Raw genomic sequence first — 14,984 nt, forward strand, 5'->3', positions numbered from 1 at the left:
TACGCAGACATGCGTCTTCTTCCGCTTGGGCGTTGCAAATATTAGCGGCGAACCACGCTAGGCACATCGATATATTCTTCAAGGTGCAAAAAGGGGAATATTAAAGATGTAATTCACGCTCCCTTTCTTTCGACATTGTGGGTAAAGTCGTTCTTCAAGTGGTAAGGGATGTTAAGTGCTTGAATGAACTTGCATGGGAGGGAAAAGACAATGGGTTAAGGTTACGGGCAGGGGCGGAGCTACATGTAGCATAAGGGGGGCAGCTGCCCCTGTTGAGTTGGGCCAAACTCCTTAATAGGCCCAACCCAGTTGGGCCCAGCCTTGTGTATAACCTGCCCCCTTATGTATAAATCCTGACTCCGCCACGGGTTACAGGGTAACATATTAGTTGTGAGAATCATAGTTGGTAATCATAAAAAAGTATTTAGTGTATTGGGATGTCATTTAAATAGGTGTGTTTCAAATATTTTGGTACTAACATGTTTTTAGAAGGGATAAGGAAGTTAGCAAGTGTTTAGCTAAGGAACGAGTCATTAAAAGCTAGTTTGTATGGAGGAGTAATTTAGAAGTCCCAATACCAAGGAGATGAAGAAAACCACTTGATAAGGAAGTTAGCAAGTAGTTAGCTAAGGAACGAGTCATTAAAAGCTAGTTTGTATAGATGAACTAATAATTTAGAAGTCCTAATACCAAGGAGATGAAGAAAACTAGGTTTTCCCATTTTATCTACTTATTCCTCTTGTGGCCCTACCATGTTTTCCTTTCTCCTCGATTATTAGGGTGTGTTTGGCGGCACAAAAGCTTGGCGGTCGTCGGAATTTGGCTTGGGTTTGACATCTCATTCCGTGTTTGGTTACCAAAATAGCATTAGACTCTCTTGGATATCTCACATGTAATAATTACTTGTCTGGTTATGTGGATCCCTATATTGGTAATGACGCTCCCTACTTATTCTCCAACTCTCCAATATATACTGCGCAACCAAACACAACTCAACCAAACACTACTTACACAATTTTCCTAAGTAATGGCAAATCAAAATGCTTGTCTCCTCCCTTTGACTTCCTAGTCCAATACTCTCCTCAATGGCTGGGCTGTTGCATGTTAGCAAATCCCCGATTATTACAGGGAGCACAACCATATTTTGATATTTTCGCTCACCCATCTTGTCTTTAAGTATCTAAAGAGACATCAAAAGGTTAAGGTGAGGTTAAGGTGGGTGATACCTACAGCGGGTGGGAATTTATCATCGTCAAAGGTTATTACATTTCCCAAAAAGCTCTCCCGGGTTTGGGCAGATATCAAAACATGGTTGTAGCTTTTAAAGGTCTCTGATTGATTTTTGCTAACATACATTTCTTCCTCCCCACAGGTGGTATCAGATATGGACCAACATCATACTGATATTAGCAATTTACTCTTCTTTTTTCACCCCTCTGGAATTTGGCTTCTTCCGGGGCTTACCGGAAAGACTCTTTCTCTTAGACATTGCCGGTCAACTTGCCTTTCTCGTGGACATAGTCCTCCGCTTCTTCCTCGCCTACCGGGACTCCCAGACCTACAGAATGATTTACAAACGCAACCGTATAGCCCTCCGGTCAGTTTACTATCCCCTTAAATTCCTCCCCACACCCCCCCTTTTTCTTTTTTGGTTAGTTTCCTTTATTTTATGATCATTGTCTGAATTTCTTATCTTCTTTTTTCTCCTTTTCAACAGTTACCTGAAATCTGGTTTCGTGGTAGAGATTCTCAGTTGTCTGCCCTGGGATTACATCTACAAGGTACACTTATTCCTAAATCATGCATTCTTTTAAGTGGAAATTACAGCTACACCCTCAAAACTTTCTGACACATTCAACGATAACCCTATAGTTTCAAACTCATCAACTACACCCGCCTGACTTTTCAATGTGTATAAGGTAGAACCCGTCAGTTGAAATACTATTGTTAACTTACCAACTTCTCCAAAAGCTTAAGCTGTTGGAGAAAGCCGTTATTTATCTTTTATACTTTAAAACTCCGCCGCCCGTGTGGCCCACTTGGCAAACACGTGGCACATGTTGTCCCACTTTGGGCCGACCATCGCATGTGGATTTTTGCTATCCGGGAGGCATTATTTGTCTTTTATACTTTAACAACTATCAATGCTAATTAAGATCTCGGGTTTAACCCAGCTGCATATGAATTATTTCAGAATTGGATGGGGTCTACCTTATACTTTGAGTCATTCTGTCAAGTTAAAGTGACGGACCATCAAATGAGAGGTTGTACCTTATATACATTGAAAAGTCAGGGGGTGTAGTTGATGAGTTTCAAATTACTATAGGGTTATCGTTGAATGTGTCAGAAAGTTGACGGGTTTGTAATTGTAATTTTCCCTTCTTTAAATTTGTTTTTTTATTTGTGCAATGCCCTTGATTTTCTGTCATTGGACCTGTCAGTTTTCTATGTCTGTATTTCTATTCCCCTGTTAAGAAATTAATGTATTTCAATCCGGTGCATGTAATATTTTGGTGTTCACTAGTGGCTTCTTGCCTCGTATATAAGTTCACTATATATTTTGATCTTCTTGTTCGTCGTTTGTTATTTGAACACAAGTGTGTACTTTGTTGGGAAGATTTCATATGCTCTGTTACTAGGCATATTAAATCTTCAATCAATGGCATGTCATGTTGGATCAACACTCTGATCGTTGAAAAAAATGCAAAATCACACTCTTTCAATTTTTAGGAACTCACAATCCATGGAAATTATCGTGAACACACACACATACTCTTAAAACAGACACATGCATTGCTGAAACATGGTTAATCGCAAATATGATAGTGGCGATGCTACAACATGTTTTGGTTTAGCATCTATGACAGTGGTCTAAGACGGAAAATGCGAATTTCAACCATGTTGAGCATGGGTCAAAAACTTGGGGGGTTGAACTATTGTGATTTGGAAATAAGACAACATCGTAGACCTTGCACAGAACATAACTCAAACGGGTAGTGGTTGAATAGTCTCCATAATGCGCTTATGCTTGTTCTCAGCAATCATTCCTCTTTGTTCGAAAACTTCAATGCATGTCAACTTTAGAAAACAGAACATCTTGAAATGAGAAGTGTACTGTCCCCTTGAGTGATAAATTTAGTTTATCAGAAATTTGATTTTCAATGAAGCAGCAAAAAATTTTAAAAGTCAAAAGGCAATTCAAACATTTACAAGATTCACATACTCAAAATTTAAATTGTAAATTTGTACCACTAACTGGAAAGAGGCGTGGTATTTAATTTGCCAATGCAGCGTGAGAATCACAATAGTTAATTCTACAAACAGAAGTATCCAATACAAGTATCATTATCATGTCTTGTCAGTCATGATACTTTGGGTCTTTGTTGTAGGCATCTGAGTAGCATAACTTATGTGAACCACTGTTTCAAAATGCTATGCTTCAATCGTCGACACAAGTTTTTACCTTGGCCGAGTTCTTGTTCGAGTATGCGGCTTTCTCTATTAAGTCAATCAAAACTCTTTTGACTGTTCCGAGTTATGACTGTGTCAACCTGAGTAGCAAACCACATCAACTGAGTATTCGGCCGCGCCGTGCTGAGCAGACTAGGATTCACTTTGGTCACATTTTGAAACACTGATGTGACCAGAAAAAATTGTCGTTAAATGACAGCTTTCTTGGAACTAATTCACTGGGTGTTCATATATTTCATCTTTTGATCATAAATGAAACGCAACCCCAGCCACTTTTAGTGAAAGTGTTTAGTCTATTTGTCTCAAGAACACAAAACACTTTCCTATATGGATAAGCATGTCCACCCAGTAACATGTTTTTTTCCGACATAACCTATAAAAGATCGAATGGAAGCTTTCTTGGAACTCATTCACAGGGTGTTCATAGATTTCATCTTTTGATCATAAATAAAACGCAACCCCAGCCACTTTTAGTGAAAGTGTTTAGTCTATTTGTCTCAAGAACACAAAACACTTTCCTATATGGATAAGCATGTACACCCAGTAACATGTTTTTTTCCGACATAACCTATAAAAGATCGAATGGAAGCTTTCTTGGAACTAATTCACAGGGTGTTCATAGATTTCATCTTTTGATCATAAATAAAACGCAACCCCAGCCACTTTTAGTGAAAGTGTTTAGTCTATTTGTCTCAAGAACACAAAACACTTTCCTATATGGATAAGCATGTCCACCCAGTAATATGTTTTTTCCGACATTACCTATAAAAGATCGAATGGAATGATACATAGACTAGTAAATCCCTTTTGAGTTCCAAGGTATTCCTTTAAGGGGATTCATCATTCGAGGGGAAGTAGACTACTCAACAATTTCACATTTTATTTACGACTATCGAAAATTCGAAATGATTAGTTATATTGTCATATTAATATGGCCATTCTTCTAAAGGAGTTTCCACTAAACTATTGGTTTTGCTTCCTGGCTTCTTAAATACCCAAATTTAAATAAAGCATTGTCTCCCATACACTTGGGCATTTACTACCTTTTTTCCCAGATCATTGTGATGCATTCCTATACAATTCTTTAGAAAGGTTTTAAGGTGCAGGAGAAGTAGTTTCCTTTGATTTATGAATATAATTTGTTGTGTAACATCCAATCTTTGTAGTTCTGACAAGTCCTTGTACTGTTTCAAAACTTTTCCTATATGTTTTATCAACAAGCAACACTCTTCCTATATTCTTTCTAAGACAATGATCTCAAATCAGGCCTGTGGAAGAAAAGAAGAAGTGAGGTACCTTTTATGGATTCGTTTAACTCGGGCCATCAAAATTACGGAGTTTTTCCAAAAGCTAGAGAAGAACATCCGCATCAATTACTTATTTACAAGGATAGTGAAACTCATTGTTGTTGAGCTCTATTGCACACATACAGCTGCCTGCATTTTTTATTATCTGGCTACCACTCTGCCTGTTTCTCAAGAAGGGTATACATGGATAGGAAGTTTAAAGTTAGGTGATTATAGTTATGCGCACTTCAGAGATATTGATCTTTGGAAGCGGTACTTGACATCTCTATATTTTGCCATAGTCACCATGGCAACTGTCGGTAAGTTTCTCTTTTACCTGTTATTCTACAGTCATTTTCCCAAAAGCATTACATTTATATGTTGTTCATGTATATTTTTCCATTGGAGAAATACTAGTGGGAAAAGCAATGGTGTGGGCTGCCCGTTCGATGATCCAAACCCTTTATCTGCTGGGTCCCATTATATTGATGGACCATTCTGCTATGCACAAAATGGACAGTTAAGAAAACAAGGGAGTGATTCACATTCAGTGGAAAAATGTTCACAAATCAGAGGGCATGGGTCGACAGAGTTTTGGGAATGGCCCATCCATAGTGGGCCCAGAAGATGAATGGTTTGGGGCATCTAACAGGTGGACTCCACTTGGACTTTTGCTCACTAGTATTTTTCAAAAGAAACCTCATTTTTTGTGGTACTGAAACTGGAAATTCTTAAACATTTTCTTGTGATTACAGACATATTGCCTAAAGAGTAACCAAAGAAAACTTACTATGGACTCACACTTCAAAGATACATGAAACCTTTGAATTTGAAATTGATAGAAACTTGTTGTAGTAATAATGGAACTACTTGAACTACCCTTGAATATGAAGGTTCCTGAAAAAGGAAGCTCAGTATCTTACAGATGTTTGGGTAGCCAAGCTGGGCTTAGCTGGGGTTCCCACTAGATTCGTTAATATGTCAGCGGCGCTAAATCTTCCCCTAGATTTGAGATGTAGACATTCATTTTTAAATCACTGTCTACATAGATACATGTTTAGATTTAATTATGTTTGATCTTCCCGATAGTTTTAATTTGTTAGCTATGGGGAATAAGTGAGTTAATTGCAATTTAGAATATTTATTGGATTTGATAGTTGAACATGTTTGTATGGTTGTTGATTATTTCAGTAAGGGGAGAATGTTTAGAGTCAGATTGGGGATGAGATAACCATTCAAAAAAAAAAAAAAATCGGGGATCAGATAAATTTTTTTAATGATGCAGTTTTATTAATGAAAAGGATGAAACCCAATCTCCCAGGAGGTCAAGTACAGAGACTAAGCTGAGAAAAGGAAAATAAGAAAAAGAAAGATAAAGATAAAAGAGAGAGTCAAAACATGGTGGAATTCAGAGATAATCGTAGGAAAACGACGGCTGGAGAGGCCCTGACTCATATCGCCTGATCAAACAGCTTGATCGACTCCTTTCTCACCTCTGAGCGGGAAGAGCATCTGCCTCAGAATTGGCAGACCGCCAAACATGAGTGGCATTACATTATGATCCTCCAAAATGTCCATGATTTCCTTGATAGCATCCACAAATCTCCGCAGATGATTGATGTCCTCTCTCCACCACGCGGCCACGTTAACAAAATCTCCTTCAATGATCACCTGCTCCAACTGTGCTTGTTCTAGATGCTTAACTCCATAAAGGATCACCTGAAACTCAGACCCAGTTCCCAATAGAGTTTTGGATCCCTATTGGACCGAGAAAGCCCAAATTTTACCCCCATCTACCGTTCTCAGGAGACCATCAATGCCCCGACACTTCCCTATGGGGAAATTGAAGCTGAATTTTTGGGATGGGATGGAGTTTTGGGAGGATCTTTAGTGGGTGATAGACTTTTTGTCTAGTGCCTAAGGCTCCTACAAATTAGCGACGAGGGATGGGGTAGCCATAAGGCTACAATGCGTTATAGGCTTTTTTTTTGTGCATGTGAATGTGTGTGTTGGGTGGGGGTGGGTGGGTGGGGTTATACTACTATTTTTCTTTTTTTATTCTTCTTTTTTTTTCTATTATATTATTGTATAGGATGAGTCTCGTTAACATATATTGCTAATAGTAATGTATCCCTACTTCATTATTTTTTATTTTATTTTTACAGCACCCCTTCTCTTTTTCTGTACCGATCCTTCGCAAATTATCATTATTTATGTATCCCAATTCTTATGTCAACTGGGCCACAAGCCAAGCTTCTTTCCATCAATTTTCCATATTCACAAACATCTTTAGTTCCTCTAGCCTCGCTATCTCAAAGCAAAAAGGGGACAACCCCCTTCATCCTCGGATCCAGTAGAATAGGACAATGGTCTGAAATCGTCTTAGGAAGAGCAATCTGACATGCATTCAAGAGATGGTCCAACCATGCCTAGCATACAAGGAAGCAATCCAATCTTTACCTACTTTGATTTCTGGTCCAAGTATATCGTGCTCCAGACAAGGACAGGTCTATCAAAGCATTCTTGCCTTTAAAGTCAGAAAAAGCAAGCATACTAGGAGAGATCCTCACACATCTAGTGTGTTCATTAACAAATCTTGTGATGTTAAAATTACCTCCACAGACCAAGAGTGTGGCCATCTCTCTCTGATCGCATCTAACTCAACCCCAAAAAAGATTACGAGCCACCACCGAGTTTGGGTCATTGACCCCGAAGAATACCCAATAGGATCCATTTACCTTCTTCCTGAGTAACACTGTAACTCAATAAGAACCAATCACTTCTACCATCTCAAACTGAGATCTGTCCCAAGCCACCAAAATCCCGCCCGTTTCCCCAACGAAATCAAGTCTCGAAAAAGAAAAACTATACTTACACCCCAAATCCCTTAGAGAGGATACAGATAAGCCTGCAATCTTATTTTCTTGTAGGCTGAAAATTTGTGGATTAAGCTTGCAGACGTGGTCTGCAAACATGAAAGAACTGAGCAGGCTTTCTGAGGCCACCCTACGTTTACCGTGGGATGTGATTCTTGATAGTCCAATCTCCATTGATCGTCCTTCTTCTCGGTTGTCCTTTCCCACCCTTGGTATGCTTAAGTTCAACTTTGATGGTTCTAGCCTAGGGAACCTGGGTCTTGCCGGGATGGGTGGTGTCCTTAGAGATCATGGCATTATGATGGGATGGGCTTTGTTTGCACCCCCTCTTCTTGTGCTAAGAATGGGTATCCTGCACATTGATGATGCTAAGCTTGAATACTTGATCCTTGACGGTGAATAAGTTAGGTGTGGCTTTATGGCGACATTTGTTATGCGATGGACGATATTACTTTCCAGTTTTCAGCGTACATATTGGTCAGCCAATGGAGATGCTGATTCATTTGCTTGTAGTGGGGTTACCAGGGGGAGTATTTTTTTCCCATGATCATCTTCCTCTCGAGGAATGAGCTTTGCTGCAATCCTTTTCTCTTCTATTTCATCTTTGTATGCTGGGCCTTGACCATCTGGGTTGATTTTCTCTTCTCACTCTTTTCTTAACAAATCTTCATATTTACCATTAAAAAAAAACAGGTTTAAAGCAAGGATCAAGTATGCCTGAATGAAAAGTTCAAAGAAACATGCTGGTAATGTTGTCTCAGAGTTCATATTGTGTAATCCCATCCCTCACATTGTTGAGTCACTATATTTTTGAACTTCTGTTTGCATCATTTTAGATTTAGGCATGGATTGCAGTGCCTACTTATGACACAATGGGCAATGAAAAGGTTGAAGAAATTATAAAGTATGTAAAACACCAACGGAGGAGAGGTTAAAGAAGATGGACAGAAATGGACAATATTCATGATTGTCTGCATAATTTATGGGGATTGATATTGCTTTTGATGATGCTTTCTTTATGTTAAGCACGCCCATTAGCTGTTTGTTAATCCATGCGATTTTCTATTTCCTTTATGCATGAGCCCAGATATATAGTAGCATATTAAATTTTATTTCAGAACTAGAGTGCCATTTAAATTTTATTTTTTGGTATTGCTAACAATTAAGATGCCCATTACCACAATTTGGATTCTCAGTTATGACTTACAACCGTGTTTGTGCCCTCCATTTCATATGCCAGGTTATGGAGATATACATGCAATCAATGGGAGAGAAATGATATTCATCATGATTTATGTTTCTTTCGACATGATTCTGGGGGCTTATCTGATTGGAAACATGACAGCCCTAATTGTGAAAGGATCAAAGACAGAAAGGTTTAGGGACAAAATGACAGATCTTATCAAATACATGAACAGAAATAAACTTGGAAAGGATATACGTGACCAGATCAAAGGGCACCTTCGCTTACAGTACGAGAGCAGCTACACAGAGGCTGCTGTTCTTCAGGATATTCCAGTTTCTATTCGTGCTAAGGTGTGAGTTTGAGGCAATAGTTCATAACATATCATCTCTGTCCTTAGTGAACAAATGAACATTGCTTCTGTGTTGTGCGCTTGAAATTAGTTGACCGATTAATTGTACTCTTTCTGGTTCTTCTGTTACATCTCTTTCTTCCCCGTACGAGCTTATCTCATCCTTTGTCAATAAGTGTTTGGTTTGAAATTTGCATGGTTTTAACGATCTGATTTATTTACAGAAACATTGATGCTTCATATTTGGAATTCTCTGATGCAGCATTACTACAGTTGTAAGAAAGTATTGTTGTATCTTAACAGTTTCATGTGATTAAATTGGAATCTTTGTTACAAACCTTTTTTTTTTCAGAGTTGGCATTATTGTAGGGTGTTGAAAAAGACAACTCTGTGATGCCTAATACATTGTCATGTCTGCACAAGCATATTAAACTATTAGTATACTAGAAAATGTTCAGTATATTTAAAACTAAATTATTACACTAATTAAAATTAGGAAAATTTATCGTTAGATTGGTGGCTAAAATTTTTGGATGCCAGAGATGGCGGAAAAGAATTCAACTAGATGGTCAGAGGATTGACAGTGCCCCTATTGCCTCTACCACAATTTCAGATGGCGGAAAAGATGCAGAAGTTGCACGCAAGCTAAAGTGAAACGATCCCCTCACCTGCTACTCTATTTGGGGGGGAGGGGGTTCCAAAGGGGAAGGTAATAGATCTGGGGTCTGGTCTTGCTCTCCCTGTAAATACCTTAACTTTAGGTGGCAGGATAAATGCCGTTGGTGTCAACGGACCAAAAAGCCTTCAAAATGGGTAGCCCGTGCTAGCTCAATTCCTCGGTTAGAGGTTGATTGTGGTGTGGATGATCGATGGCCTGACTCTGGTAAAATTTTCCCACATAAGGGCTCAGGGAGCCCATCTTTATCTATCTTGCGTAGGGAAATGGGGGTACGAATGGATACCCTAAAAGCCTGTCTGATAAGGAAAAAGAAAGATCATAATGGGACCCTAGAGGATCTCTGGCTTTGGGCACAAAAGACTTGGAATATTCCATCTTTACAATGTCCTTGTATCTTGGTGGAGGACGAGATCCTTTTTATGTTTAAACAGAAATGCAGGCATCACAGATTCTCGCTAAGGGATCTGAGGCTCTTGGTAATCACTTGCTCTCTCTCTCTCTCACCGTGGAAAAGGGAGTTTCTTCGAGGTGAGGAAGCTCTTTGGGTTAATTTTTATGGTATCCCATTGCACGCTTGGACCGTATCAACGGTGGAGGCTATAGGGAGTCTCTTCGGTAAAGTTGTGGAAACCAAGATGGAAGGCAATCACCAGCATTGTATGAGTTTTGTCTCGGCCAAAATCTTAGCCCCCCTTTGGCATTTTCCCAGTTCCTGTGTTAGAATCAGGATTTTAGATCAGGTCTATACCATCAGGGTTGATCTTCGGGAAAATAAAAAATGTGACTGTTCATCCATTCTTGAGTCCTCTACCTCCTTGGGCCTTGCTGGCTTGGGAAACTACTCGCCAGCTGCAAGGTTCCCGAAGGTTTAGGGATGGCTTCCCGGTGAGCCTTCGGCTCCCTTGATGAATTCAAATTTCAAACCTAACCAATCAATTCTCTCTGTTGCGCCGCCCAAGGGTGGACCTAAGAAAGGACTCGAGAAAGGTGTGGTGAGACATGAAAATAGGAGCTTAGGTCAATCTTGTCTGTCCTAGGCGAGACCCGAACCAGTTAAGCCAATGGACCCTCCTGCCCTTAGGCGGAAAGTTGCCTGGCTGGATCTGTCCACCAAGAAAAAGCAAGATAGATAGCTTCCATTCAAAAGTAAGGAACACCTTCGATTACCGAGCCTCTGGCGGCTATCATCATGGTTTAAATCTCATGGCCAGGATGGCAAGATCAAAAGAAAATCTCCTTACAAACATTTTCGAGAATCTTTTGGAAGCAAATTTAGAGTCAAGGAAGAAAAACAGCAGGCTTTCAAATCTCCTAAAATTATACTCCCAATCGCCCAGGGTTGGTTCCGGTTATGGTTAAGCCATTAGTATTTTCCCCAGTCGGTTGTAGATTTTGGCTTTTTGGGTATGGGGGCCCCACCTTTCAGTACTCTCTTTAGACGTGAGGCCATAGTGACTAAAGCGTATTGCAGAAGTCTCCATTATCTTATTGTTTCTTGGTTGTTGGGGAGTAGGCTATAATCCCTATTTATTCAACACGTGTTTTGAGTAATTCTCTTTTTTAGCACTCGTTTCTAGGAGAGGAAGTTTTTAGGGTTTGAGACTGGTATTAAAGGGTATCTCTAGTTCAACATCTCGACGAGGCGCAAGAGTCACAAAGAAGACCTCATTGGATTTTCCTGGTATTATTTGTTCTCAAGCTCAACAAAGTAGGAATGGAAAACCACAGTAATACATGCGATTCTTCTTCTTGCTCTGGAGGACGAAGCAGACGGTTATTTATGGAAATCTTGGTATTAGAAAATATTCTTAAGAGGATGAGAACGATGATCTATGATGAAGAGAGGGCTTCCATCAACGACCCAACCCACACAAAAATGTCGGGAGATCTTCTTCGGAAGCAATGGAAACTACTCAAGTTAGAGTCTCAAGACAGGCCGTTCACATTATATAGCCTCTGTGGGTCTGCCACGGTCAAAGACACACATTCGGCGCTGTACAAACACTCTTTCTTCAAACTACTGTTGAATGAAGAAAGGGCTGCGAGGAGGCAAAATTGGGAAGCTAATAAGGCAGTGGGTATCCGGCTGGTGGAAGAAAGGATTGCTAGCAGAAAAAATCCTAGATTTTTGGATCGGGTTCCGGAGGACCTCCTCAATGATATGCTAAATTTCCAAATCCAGCATATTATGGAGGAGTTGGAAAAGTGTTCGGCATAGGTGAGTCGTCTAAAGGTACAAACTGAATGACTATCTAGATGGTGATGACAAGTCTCTTTTGATGAATGCCATGCTTTTCCACCCGAAATGCAAAGATGGGAACGGAATCTCAAGAAATAAAGATCTTGCAGAGGCTTCTAAAGGTTTCAGAAGGGGATTGTTGCTAGGAGAAGAGAATCTTTCAAAGGGTTTCGGAAGGGAATTGAGTTTTTGGTCTGAGTGTAGTGTAAGATCTGCCCATTGCTTGGTGTAGGAAGAAAGGGTCTAGATTTCTGTTGTTTTTGTTCGACTTTCTGGCTCAGGGTATGTCCTGGCCAGCTTTATCTGTTACTATGTAATGGCAGGAGGGACTCCTGGTCCCCGATGTAATTTTTAGAGTATTAATGAAATTTCGTCATCTTTCAAAAAAAAATTAGGAAAATTTAGAAATTAGTATTCTTTTTTCTTACAGAAGAGAAACATGGTTAGGTGATTTTTATTGGGAACTTAGCATCCATTAACATATGTATACTTATTCTAACCTTTTCTTTTATATTTTTTCTAGATTTATATCTTTATATTTTTTTCGTAGTTCTCTCTAATCTCTGATTTTTTTTTTTTTTGAAATAAACTAATTCCCTGCTCTTTAGTTAATTTCCTTGCTGTTTTGTCAACTTTGTGGATTGCCTTAACATGTTATATTAGTATCACTTTGTTTGCTTAACAAAGTGTAACTACATATATATATATATATATATATATATATATATATATATATATATAGAGAGAGAGAGAGAGAGAGAGAGAGAGAGAGGCACACTGTGGGCAGATGGTACCTGTACCCCCTTGTTTTGATATTGGAAACCCTCTCTTTATTTTCCACTTCTCTCAATGGTTATTATAAGTGTTAACTTACCCAACTTCTTAAGCTTTTGGTGAAGTTGGTAACTTAACATGGTATCAGAGCCAATGGTCTCGAGTTCAAACCTCCCGGATAGCAAAAATCCACATGTGGTGGTTGGCCCAAAGTGGGACCACGTGTGCTACGTGTTTGCCAAAGTGGGCCACATGTGCGGGGGAGTGTTAAAGTATAAAAGATAAATAACACCTTTCTCCAACAGCTTAAGCTTTTGGAGAAGTTGGTAAGTTAACAATAAGTTATAAGTCCCGTCAAGTTATCAACAGCCAATCCAAAAATGATAAAAATAAAGAGAGGGTTTCCAAAAACAAAATAAAGTGTGAATATCATCTATATATATACATATAGGAAATGATATCTATGATCTATCCTTCCATGTTTTGATAATGTCACTCAAGGGAGTGTGGATATCATTTTCCTAAATACAAAGCATAGTATAGATATACATATGTATGTTTGTGTGTGTAGCTTTCCTATTGTGCCTTTGCTAGCAATACACCTGACTCATCCTTGCTCATCTATGACCCACCAATGAGTAGAGCACCCCACAGATGCCAGTTCCAAGGTGTCAGGTTTCTGTTTTTTTTTTTTTGGTAGGTAATTTGGGGTTAGGCAGACCCCCACCAGAATATATTGAAAAAAGACCAATTACAAACGAAGATATTCCAAACCCGAAGCATCCTCCGAGGCAATTACAAGTAATTCCTGGGGGATGAGAGAATCAGGGATCGGGTTCCCTTTACAGATACATTTAACTTTAGAAAGAAAATCAGCTGCTCTGTTTCCTTCTCTCCAAATGTGGGAGATGCACCAAGAGTTGAATGACCTGAGCTTGGAAAGGAGGGCTTCCATTGCAGGTATTTTCCGCCGAGGGCAATGCCATTCTCTTTTGATTATCATCACAGCTTGGAGGGAGTCCGACTCAATCCAAAGATTGTCAATTGCAGCTTGCTTAGCCAAACGAACTCCAGAAATAATAGCTTCGAGTTCTATCTCCTGAATGGAATGAATGTCACAATCTGATGAGAAAAGAGTTAAGATTCGCCCAGAGGAGTCTCTGATGAGACCTCCAATAGCAGCTGAGTCGGAGTTCAACGAAGCATCAGTATTGAGTTTAGATTCAGAGCTCTGAGGGGGTGTCCATTTGCAAAATCTCAGTACAGGAGTGGGGTGGAATAGCGGGAGTTTCCATAACTTAGCTATTCTGATGCTATCTGCATTTGGATCGTCATCTAATTTGAGAAAGAGAGCACGATCTCTTGCAGTACGGATAATTTTATTGAGCAGATTTTTTTGTGGGTCTTGACATTGTCATGGAGCCTGCAGTTTCTTTCATACCAGATGAAGAATATAGATGCCGTGAAGAGAATCCTAGCAAGGCAGCCAGATTGACCTTTGGCTTTAAATTTTTCTCGAATCCACTCCTCCTTTGCACCAATGGATCTTTTCTGCTTCTTCCTGAATGAGATTTGCTTTAAGATGGATCTCCATATCCAAGCTGAGTAAGCACAAGAAAAGAAAAGGTGATCAACGGTTTCCACTCCTCTATTACAGAGAAGACAAGATCTATTTGTGATGGCCCCCAAGAAGGTGAGATTGTCCTTAGTAGGGAGGCGATTCTGAATTGCTAACCAGGTAGTGAAGCTCTGTTTTGGTATGTGACCAGTAAACCAAATCGATGAGACCCACTGGGGCGCTGGATTTTTTATACGAATTGCATTCCAAGCACTTTGGGAAGACAGCCTGTTACGAACCCGAATGGTTCGTAACGTGATTGATCTTCTTAGAGGGAAGATCAGCCTCTTGATCCACTTCGAGGGAAGGATCAATCCTCCTTTGTGCAAAACGACACAATTCTAAGATAATTTCTTCATTCATTTCCATTAAATGTAATATGTGCTTATATAAAGCACTTACAGATAAGCATAGAAAGATCTTGAAAGATCTTATGATAAAAGAGAAATAACTAAATAAAGATTATCTTAATCTAAATTAGCATCCTAATATATCCTAACTACTAA

At 39.4% G+C, this 14,984-nt stretch overlaps 1 protein-coding gene across 3 annotated transcripts in view; it reads left to right on the forward strand.

Moving 5' to 3' along the window:
• The window catches only part of LOC143863660 (potassium channel KOR1-like), a 71,852-nt gene that overhangs the window by 38,077 nt on the left and 18,791 nt on the right, over positions 1 to 14,984 (forward strand). For all 3 annotated transcript variants that reach the window (XM_077374396.1, XM_077374394.1, XM_077374395.1), the window contains 4 exons: positions 1,373 to 1,597; positions 1,718 to 1,781; positions 4,738 to 5,077; positions 8,874 to 9,169. In XM_077374396.1, coding sequence (XP_077230511.1) covers positions 1,373 to 1,597; positions 1,718 to 1,781; positions 4,738 to 5,077; positions 8,874 to 9,169 — 925 coding nt within the window. The remainder of the gene's footprint in view (positions 1 to 1,372; positions 1,598 to 1,717; positions 1,782 to 4,737; positions 5,078 to 8,873; positions 9,170 to 14,984) is intronic.

The sequence above is a fragment of the Tasmannia lanceolata genome, unplaced genomic scaffold, assembly GCF_043159265.1.
Source record: "Tasmannia lanceolata isolate RefF3 unplaced genomic scaffold, GAP_Taslan_0.1 ptg000044l, whole genome shotgun sequence".
NCBI lineage: Eukaryota > Viridiplantae > Streptophyta > Magnoliopsida > Canellales > Winteraceae > Tasmannia > Tasmannia lanceolata.